This window comes from Oculina patagonica, chromosome 8 (genome assembly GCF_052425735.1).
Source record: "Oculina patagonica isolate OP01 chromosome 8, crgOcupat, whole genome shotgun sequence".
Classification (NCBI taxonomy): domain Eukaryota; kingdom Metazoa; phylum Cnidaria; class Anthozoa; order Scleractinia; family Oculinidae; genus Oculina; species Oculina patagonica.
The window spans coordinates 17,702,105-17,711,821 of NC_135765.1; the positions used below are offsets into that span (position 1 = coordinate 17,702,105).

Consider the following 9,717-nt stretch of genomic DNA (forward strand, 5'->3'; position numbering starts at 1 on the left):
CAATTCTCGATGTTTCTTCTAAACAAATCTACCAGTTTTCTGCGAATGGATAAAAAACATGTGACGCCCACTGCTGTATAAAAAACAAGTACATAAACATAGTCAAAAGATTATTTCATAGCCTTTTAAATTACCTTAGAATCAAAACCCAGAGAATTTCAATAGAGCTTTAAATCGTATTGTTTCAACAAACGAAAAACTATTTCATCTCCGTATGGTTGAAACACCAAATTGCGCTTTCTAGTAAGATGATGTTGAATCCACGAGCATTTGCTGTTTCCCTGCACTATAATGATCCTCTGAGTTTTGAAAGCACCTCCTGTCCTGGCTTCGAGACAATAATATCCATGTTGGCTCTCCGACCAAAACAGTTGTAATTTCTGGTAAATTCAATGTTGATGATATGAGAATCCCCGATCAATTTTAATCCGTGACCTCCGCGATACCGGTGCGATTTTCTTTTTCCAATTGCTTAAATTGGAATTCACTGCGATGATCATTTATCACTTTCATATACATCCGCAGTTCAGATACACATATGCATCATTTTACTCCTCTCGCAGGTATCGAGTCCTGTTGAAAATCTGAACTTTTTTCAGGCTTCTCTATTCCAATTGCTTAAATTGGAAATTCACTGCGATGATTATAGATCACTTTCAGCACCGGTAAGGTCGATAAGCAGATTGCTTACCCTTGCCATACCACTAAGGGCCTGTTTATATGGAGGAGAGTTGTCCCTGGTAGGAGGGTTACCCTCCATACCGAGCCACCCCGGGCGAGAGAGCTTTTCATACGTTTCTTTATAAATAGCTGCGAACTGTTTATATGAGAAATTGCAAAGTTGGCTCGGGGGGCAGGGTGACCCTGGGTGGAGGGTCACTCGCTTTGAAGGGAGGGTGACCCTAGGGAGCGAGCCAACTATTTTCCATATAAACAGTTTGGTTATTTTTGCCTCGCCTACCAGGGACAAGTTGACACATACGGAGCATGCGCAAAGGCTAAAATCAGCAAAACAAAAACTGCAGATAAATTGAAATCGAAGTCGGCGGTAAATTAATCCAAAAAATGGTCTTTGTCGACGATTCAGCGTTCCTGATTTTAGAAAAAGCAGCCATAATAAGTGTTTCAAAACATCTCTCGACAGTCTTTTGAACCGAAAGGGCCAAGTTTTGACTCGGTCAACAGGGACAACTTTATCATCTAAACGCACGGCAAAAGATGGCACGGGGGAGAGGGTAACCCTCCTACCAGGGACAACTCTCCTCCATATAAACAGGCCCTAAAATGCTCGTTGACGCTGATGGATACTTCCACAGCAACAAAACATATTCGATATGGTAATCGATAGCTTATTGTTTTCCGCGGCCGTTTACCCCTTTAGGTTGGGAGACGATCGAAGAGGTTCGAACCCCGTTTATTAGCCCCGAATTTTTTTCAGGCTTCTTAATTGCAATTGCTTTAATTGGAAATTCACTGCAATGGCATCACACTTTCATATACATCCGCAGTTTTTATGTAAATAATTTCATATACATTACATCTTATCGGTACTGTTTGTTGGCGAAAACTTCCCGTTCAACACAGGACTCCACAACAGTGAGATTAAAACAAACATCCAATTAAAAAGAGGCCGAAAAAGAGGCACGAGCAGATTGCAAATAATATATTCAGTTTTAAGGAATTGAATTAATAAAAAACTAAATTGCCGATGAATAACTAAACCAACCGCTCGACTTGAAGGTGACTATCTGACTATTCCTCTGGTTAAAGTTGTTTAACAGTAAAAATTTAATCACGGATAATTATTAATATAATTTTCCACACTTTTCCCCCTCAACAAGGGTCTCGAAAAACCAACATCATTCTACCTTGAACCGCGGAGTATCAGTTGCTCGCCCACTGTGACGGTCCGGGTGTGGGAAATTCAAGTCTACCGGCTTCAGAAAAAAACAAAACACAGTTTGAAGTAGATTTTATCAGCATTTAATGAGCGTTACTTCTGACTACTAAAAAGCATTACAGCAATCAAAAATTCATTAATTAAAACTTCGCACCGGACGCTCTGTTAACAGAAGTAACAACAGGTTTGGTTTACTTTACAATCTGCAACTTAAAAAGAAAAAACAGTGGAAGCCCGATATCGCAGTTACTTATATAACGAAATCACCGCAGCTATAACAAATGATATTCTTTAGGCCAGTTATAATAAAATGTCTGGAAAGAAATCCCGATATAACGAGGCCCGCTGTAACGTACAAATTTTGCTAGCTGTCTCTTGGCACTTCTTTACATCCGGGGGTTCCACTGTACTATTTTTACAATAAGGTGCCTTTTTTCAAAATTCGCTACGAATATCCGTAAATTATAGTAATTAAAATAGAAATTCAAATTGTAAAATACATCTTCTAGATTGCCAATTGCTACAAAACGTTTACGATGCAAAAACAGCCTGGTTATACAGAAAGCCTTTCATCCCTTCCTTAGAGCAAGCAAGAAGTTACTGATGGGGGAAGGGGGGGGGGGGGGGGTGTCCTTGTTCTTTGTAAAAAATGGGAAATGTGTTTCTCTTGTTTTTTTGTTACCCATTATTTCCTTTTAACTACAAATTTATAAAACTGCAAGCAGCAAGGAAAGGATATCCGAGCCGACAACTCTATAACTAAGGCTTTCGCAATTCCTGCATAAGAGCATTGCTGAACATTGCATATGTCTAGCCATTCTGGCCAATTAACTAACATTTCAAATTGACAATATTTTCTACTTATAATATTGAAGGCAAATATTTTCCAATTCTTAAATAATTACACTTAAAACATTAATACTTGTATTTGCATCAAACCGTCCATTTTTCAACTCAACTCTCTCACCAGTGCACACTAAAATCAAACGTCAAGTATTATGTAGATAACCACAGTGGTTTATATTCACTTAAGGTTTGCTTCATTTACAAACACTGCACTTAAACAAAAACATACATGTTTTCAAAAGTGGCAAAAAAATTATTCATGAAATATTTACATTGCAGTTTTAGATAACGCATTCAGATTTCAACAACCATGACCACGAGCAACAAAGAAATCTTAAATTAAACATCAAAGCATTTTGTATAATGAAGAACTGGCTAACATTCTTGATTGACAGTTTTACTAATGTGCATGGATATTCATTTGTTGAATTTACTTTTGAAAAGTTTTTCAATTTAGAGAATACCTTTCTAAACGTATATTTTTACTGTCTACATACTTTCAGTATATGGGGGCTAAGCAGTGGCTCTCAAAATATTTCACCTAAACTGAAAATTATGTACTTAACATAGTTTACAGTTGTTAAGAAGACACTAAATCCTTCATATTTTGTTGTTGATTATGGTACGACTTCGCCTGTCTGTTCCGCTCTGTAACAAGTACAGTCAACTGTCTCTAAGCAGACACTTTTCGAAGGAGGACATTTAATGGGCTAGCTGGCTGGTTCTAGCCAAATTTTATTTGTCTGTTAGGGTCTGTTACTGAATTCTCCGTAAGGCGGACTGCTGAAGTTGAACCCGAGGGAGTCTGCTTTTGAGAGAGTTGACTGTAAGCTAATCTGGCGGTGGGTTTTGAAACTTGCTATCACTTCACTATGTTTTACACCAACTATACTAAGATAAAAAAAAAAATTACGTGTAAAAACAACTTCAAAAGGAGCATTCTATGATAAAATTCTTCATTTGCACGCGCATCGGTGCACTTTCTATAAGCAGCTTACTTTAATTTGCTCTTTCATATTTATTTTTTAAAAACTACAATGTACTTTCTACAATACATGTAAAAATAATTTGATTGTCACTGGCCTAGCCACAAACCAGTACTTGCATTTTTTCTTCAAGAGGCGTTCAATTTTTTTGTTAAAAAAGCTAAAAAGCTAAAATACCATCAGAAAAACCGTGCCAACGATAATGTCTTGTTTTGTTAAACTATGCTACAATTATGAGGGTGCACTCAGTGATCAACAACGTAACCTTTGAACAACGAAAGACATAAATTCATTCTCCAAGGTGTGAATAAACGTAATCAATAGTTGTTAAGTGATTTTCTTCCAAGTAACACTGTCAAACCTGAAACGCGGCCCGACTTTTTTAAGTTTTAGGACGCTATTGTCCTATCCTTCCGTAGCCAAACCACCTTTTAAACAATTTTTATGACTAGTACAGAATAGTTAGGTTTTAGCAAGGCCAGGTCACTATTTTTGGATTTCCAATTTATACCAACAACGTCCTTGCATTTTTCAAGTAGCACGAAATCATGGTGAAACTGACCCTTTCAGAAAATGCCTACAAAAGACGACGAAGAGTAAACAAACCTTTTTATACACTTAAAAGTGGCAGATTCACGTGTTTTAGAAGCTGACAAGGTCCTAACCTTGCACTCCCCTCCTCCCCAGCTCCCGGGTGCCTCATCAAGATTTGACTGGCAAAACAGACACCATTTCAGGTTATAAGTCGATAATAACACACATTTACTCGCAGCCATAAACTTGGTACTTGATAGTTATCAAACTTGACAACCATAGATCTTTTCACGCTTAGCGAACGTACACAATTTTGCTGTATTACAATTTGTTGGAAACTACAAGATTCTTTCTATTCTCTTTTCGCAGAGACTTTGTTTTTCGCTTACTTACTTTACACAAATCAGAAACGATCTTTCTTTCTATTCTTAAACTTATTTGGCTACAAGTACTAGCTATCAGAACAATTAGAACCGTAAAGTAGACAAACTAGAAAAAAAGTAAAGAAAGTACCCTTGCTCCAGCAGTAAGCATTCACTTGAATGCAATTACTACATGTACCTTGAATGTTCAGATTACTAATTAGAAATTACTTCTCAATTGCCACTATTTTTTTTATAAAGTATGTATCAGAATGCAGCTTCTATGAATCTATTTTTTACAGCTATAGTGCAATCGCTTGCCTTTGGTTGGACCATTTTCTCATGATTGCGCCAGGGTACAACTCGGTATATCTGGCTGAAATTTACATTGCATTCACATCCGCGTATTGAGTTTCAGTAGGATGACCCTGACCACGAGAGGCTGAAGACCTTGGCATGCCTTGCGACCTTGGGTTAAATTCAGCAAGTTCAGCATACTGAAGTTCTCCTGGCTTGGGTTTCTATAAGAAAAATATAAATTGGCAAATCATTTTGGGTAAATCTAACCATCAAAAAAATAATTCTGCATGGTTTTCTCTAACAACAACTACTGTGGGGCGATGCCTCTATTATAATGCTTTAATCGTTGATCTTTTTTAAAAAAGCAAGCAGTCAGTGTACATGTTGGCTGTCGAGAAAATAGTTTTACATGTTATGTACGTAATTACGATACTTGCAGCTTCAGGGTTTCTTTTTTTCCACTGATGAACATAACAACAGTGTTCTGACAATGACAGTAAAATGAATGGATTTTTGCAGCTTGCTATTGAGCTCCTACTCCTCCTTTTTCTGCCGAACCGCCTTCACTTTTGCTCTTAATTTTTGTGATACTCTTAGCTTTCTGTGCTTGCAGGTGGCCACAATTTGCCTGAATAGAAATGTTGGATCACACTTAAGACAAAAGCATTATTATTACCCAAGAGGACGTTTTGAGTTATTCTTTGAATGGCTTGCATTTATACATGTATGAATCAGCACATAAGCGAATTTGACGTAATAGTAAAGGCCTAAGCACTGAGTTATAACTGCATAAATACAACGCACCCCTTGTGAAAACACGTTTAATTTGAGTATTGCCACAATCGCAAAGTAAAGCACTTATTACAATGCATGTACCTTGTCTTTCTTTTTCTGTTTTGACTTATCTACGACAGCATACGATACTGTCGGGGTGTCCTTTCCCACTTCTCTCTGTCCTTTCCTGGACTGCTCAACAGTATCATAAGTCACTGAAGGCGGATTGGCAACTCTAGGATTGTGATTAGATTCCACAGTTACATATCCCGGGTTGACTTCACCATTACCTCCCTGAACATTTTCCCTACAAAAATAATTCATCCACTTTATGATAAATACCTCTTGTTAATCGGTAAAAAATTGCTATATTTAGAGAGGAAGCCACATCAGCGCTAGCTGGTTTTCATGCGGGTCCTCTGTCCAGGTCGAATTGGAATTTGGAAATGTTGGTTTTTCTGGAGGGAGGAAAACCGGAAAACCCGGAGAAAAACCCTCGGAGCAAGGCGAGAACCAACAACAAACTCAACCACATATGGCACCGGGCCGGAATCGAACCCCCGGGCCACATTGGTGGGAGGCGAGCGCTCTCACCACTGCGCCATCCCTGCTCCCCAACAATCGGTTCGAGGTACGTACTGTATAATGCGGACCGGGTATTTCTTCCTGTCGATTTATGGTCCGAGTACAAAGCGCTCGGTCCATAAATGTCGGCGAGAGAGAAAAAGCAGGATCCGCCGTATCTTACAGTACAGATCGAGAAAAAAAGGTCAATAACATATTTACATATCTCACTTTTGTTAAAAAAAATAAAAAAAACATTTTAAGTCAGTTGCGCAGCAAACGTGAATGACACGTGTCAAGAGCAAAAAGACGAGTGAATTTTTTGGGTTTTGGAAACAGATTGACAGAGACGTGAATCCAAACTTCAAATGGTTAATTTATATGAATAATTCGCACGATCGTACAGTTAATTCTCTGTGAAAACATGAAACTGGATACGCTTCAAATGAGAAGAAAGAACCGCGAGCAACTTACAACCTTTCTAAAACTTAAAAATAAAGCAGTATTCCTCATTGGTATTGCAATGATAATAGATTACAATCTGCAGCAGACACAAAATCCGCTGCCCAATTACAACAGTAAACACTTACGTTCCTTGTTCTTGAGACTCACTGCTGTGGACTTCTTAGCAAAAACAAAACATCAGAATTTAGACAAGAGAAAGACATTTTTTATAAGTCACTGTCATAGACAGAATTCTAGTCAAAACAGCTCAATGGCATTGTACTAGTTTAATACCAATACCCGTGAAAGGGTAGATATCACTAAAATTTTGAGATCGGAAGCATGTTTACCGGGAAAGAACCACTCCCAAGGGGGTGTCAATCTTAAACCTACATGCTACTTTATTACTCCTGTGCAATGGTCAGAAATATTGTTTCCATTAGAAGTTGTAGAGTATTGAAGTACCCATTGACGAGACAAGTGTAGAAAAAAGTTACAAAAGTAAAGTAGAAATCATTTTACTGAAAAGATTCTGATAAAAATGAACGTTGAACACCAAACAGGATGATGCTATAGTACAGTGTATACACCCGCCGCAGCCGTTTGTCACGAGTCTTCAAAAAATGAAAATAACGTTCCTTCTTCATCTTTTTTGCCTTGATTATCTTAGTAATGCGTCCATAAAGTCGAATTAAAATTAATACACCCACCCTTAGAGTCTTTCTTTTTACACTTTCTTTTCTTGCGCACCACACAAGCTACGACTACAGCAACAACTCTAATTCCAGCAACTGGCCCCACGACAGCACCAACAATAGTCCACGTCTTCTTACCTACAAAAACGCAAATATCCATCAACAGACACTTGATTGAGTACCTACCTTCACACACCAAACAACACTGTGGCTTGTCTCGAATGTTAACCATTTAACACGAACAAAAAACCCGGAAATTACGATTGGAAAGCAAATGGAACAGTAATTTTCTGTACAATATGTTCGGAGATTGAGGTATCTCTTTCATTCTGGTTGTTACGAACCGTCTGAGATTTTTACAGTCAAATATATCTTAACTGACACCTCCATAAGCCGGACACCGTCTGATGATGGTTCCTGCCGTTTTTCAGTCAGTTTACTGTAACTAAACTCCCTATAGAAGGGCAACGAACACTTTGAAACCATCAAAAGACACTTAAAAAGTGTTCTTTAGTGAATAACACTTCAAAACTTTGTATTGACATAAAGCAAAGTTTGTCAGCGCCCTATAGATAGCAAACTTCCTTACCAAAAACAATCGGCTACTTGCGTAACGGATATATTCTCTGCCAAAATGTTTGGGTTCCAAAGAGGTAGTTTTTTACTTACAGTATGAGAGTTTGTAGAAGCTCTCAAGTTTCGCTCCAACAAGCAAATACCATCTTTTTGTTATTTTAGTCTTGTTCCAGTTTGGAAAGTGTACTGTAAAATGTTTAGACTTGAAGCTGTGAATGTTTGCTTGAGCAAGCCAGCGAATGCATGTGGCCATGTCACAATTTGCAACATGTATGTACTGCTCACTTTTAAGAAGCAGGTAACTATCGATTGTAATGAACAAACGAGTCAATGTTTTAATGTTATATATGTCCAGGAGCCCATCACTTTCAAAAGGACTTAAACGTAAAATGAACAGAAATTTCAAAATGCCATTTTAACGAACCAAACACTTAAGGAGGCTCGATGTAGTTTTTTTAGACTAAGGGTGGTTGTTTTGAAAATTAAAATTACCTAGGAAGCCAATGTTCGATTTTTGCCAAAATACACCATAATGATCAAATGTGACCAAATTTTAATTTTTTACCCGTCACTTAGTCTCAACGGTTACCATAGCAACGATTGACGTTTTCTTTTGTTCTCAAACAAGCTTGATTTTCTCGAAATCTAGACTGACACTTGGAGTTTATTTTTTGATATGTTAAAGTTTAGTAGATTGACTAACTGTTGACGAATTTTTAGAAAAATCTGTAAGACCGTTTTCAAGTAAATCAAGAATGAAATTTTCAGAAAAACACCGTTTTAATATTAATTAGGCGCCTTAAAATTGTTTCGTATTATTTGAGCACAGTTTCTCTCACTGAAATATAAATACTTACATCATCAAAGACCATTAACTAAAAGCGAAAGACTTTTTGCTTTAATTTGTTAAAATATATCGACTGCCGATTGTAAGAAATTTTAAGAAAATACCAAAAACTTCATTCTTGATTTACTCTAAAACGCTCTTACAGATTTTCCTAAAATTTTGAGCACAGGTAGTAAATCTACTGTACTTGAACATATCAAAAAATGAATACCAAGTGTCAGTCTAGATTTCGAGAAAACCAAGCTTGTTTGAGAACAAAAGAAAATGTCAATGGTTGCTATGGTAACCTTTGTGACAAAGTGACGAGTAAAAAATTAAAATTTGGTCATATTTGATCACTATGGTGTATTTTGGCAAAAATCGAACATTGGCTTCCTAGATAATTTTAATTTTCAAAACAACCACCCTTCGGCTAAAAAAACAACATCGAGCCTCCTTAAACTATCCATTATTGAGTGAAATAAAAAAAATGCTTTCCGAGCCTTAAAGCGCGAATTACAGCAAAAGATACGAAGGTTTCCGAATGCTTCACGAAAACGTTTTTGAATGACTGCGCACTGAAATGGAAGGAGTGGAACGAGTTTGTGACGTCATAATTGGTGTTTCTGAAGACGACCGCAGACCGATTCCACAGGGCGTACTGGTTGTCAAAGTTCGGAAAAATAAAGCGATTTCGCAAACCTCGACTCTTACATGCTAATGAGAATCGTTAAATGTTAATGAGAAAGAACAATAGAGACTCATGATTTGTTTGTATACCAGCGTGCATACTACAAGTACCTACGTCTTACATTGGCTGCGGTCACATCTAGACTGCTTACTATAGTTAAGACGGCGTTAGCTATAGTTAGCTATTTCGGATAAGTGACCGCTTCTCTGTTCACCCTAA

General features: G+C 37.5%; 1 protein-coding gene and 1 long non-coding RNA gene across 5 annotated transcripts in view; one reads left to right on the forward strand and one right to left on the reverse strand.

The window, feature by feature from the left end:
- LOC144662876 (uncharacterized) overlaps positions 1-9,717 on the forward strand; it is a 96,034-nt gene that overhangs the window by 55,982 nt on the left and 30,335 nt on the right. The window lies entirely within an intron of this gene.
- LOC144662843 (uncharacterized) lies at positions 1,968-7,656 on the reverse strand. Of its 4 annotated transcripts, none has more exons than XM_078523796.1 (4): positions 7,421-7,656; positions 6,857-6,887; positions 5,805-5,937; positions 1,968-5,149 (listed from the first exon to the last, which is right to left on the reverse strand). In XM_078523796.1, the coding sequence occupies exons 1-4, from the start codon at positions 7,635-7,637 to the stop codon at positions 5,012-5,014; spliced, it is 519 nt and encodes a 172-aa protein (XP_078379922.1). In that variant the 5' UTR covers positions 7,638-7,656; the 3' UTR covers positions 1,968-5,011. The 4 variants fall into 4 exon arrangements, with proteins under 4 accessions (XP_078379922.1, XP_078379920.1, XP_078379921.1 ...); XM_078523794.1 differs by having other exon boundaries at positions 5,805-6,009; XM_078523795.1 differs by having other exon boundaries at positions 6,857-6,890.

Coding starts and splice junctions, on each gene's coding strand:
- LOC144662843 (XM_078523793.1), bottom strand. CDS start 7,637: ATGGTTAACATTCGAGACAAGCCACAGTGTTGTTTGGTGTGTGAAGGT. Junction 6,891..7,420: donor TAAAAAGAAAGACTCTAAGG/GTGGGTGTATTA, acceptor GTTTTTGCTAAG/AAGTCCACAGCAGTGAGTCT. Junction 5,150..5,804: donor AACAGAAAAAGAAAGACAAG/GTACATGCATTG, acceptor TTTTTCTTATAG/AAACCCAAGCCAGGAGAACT.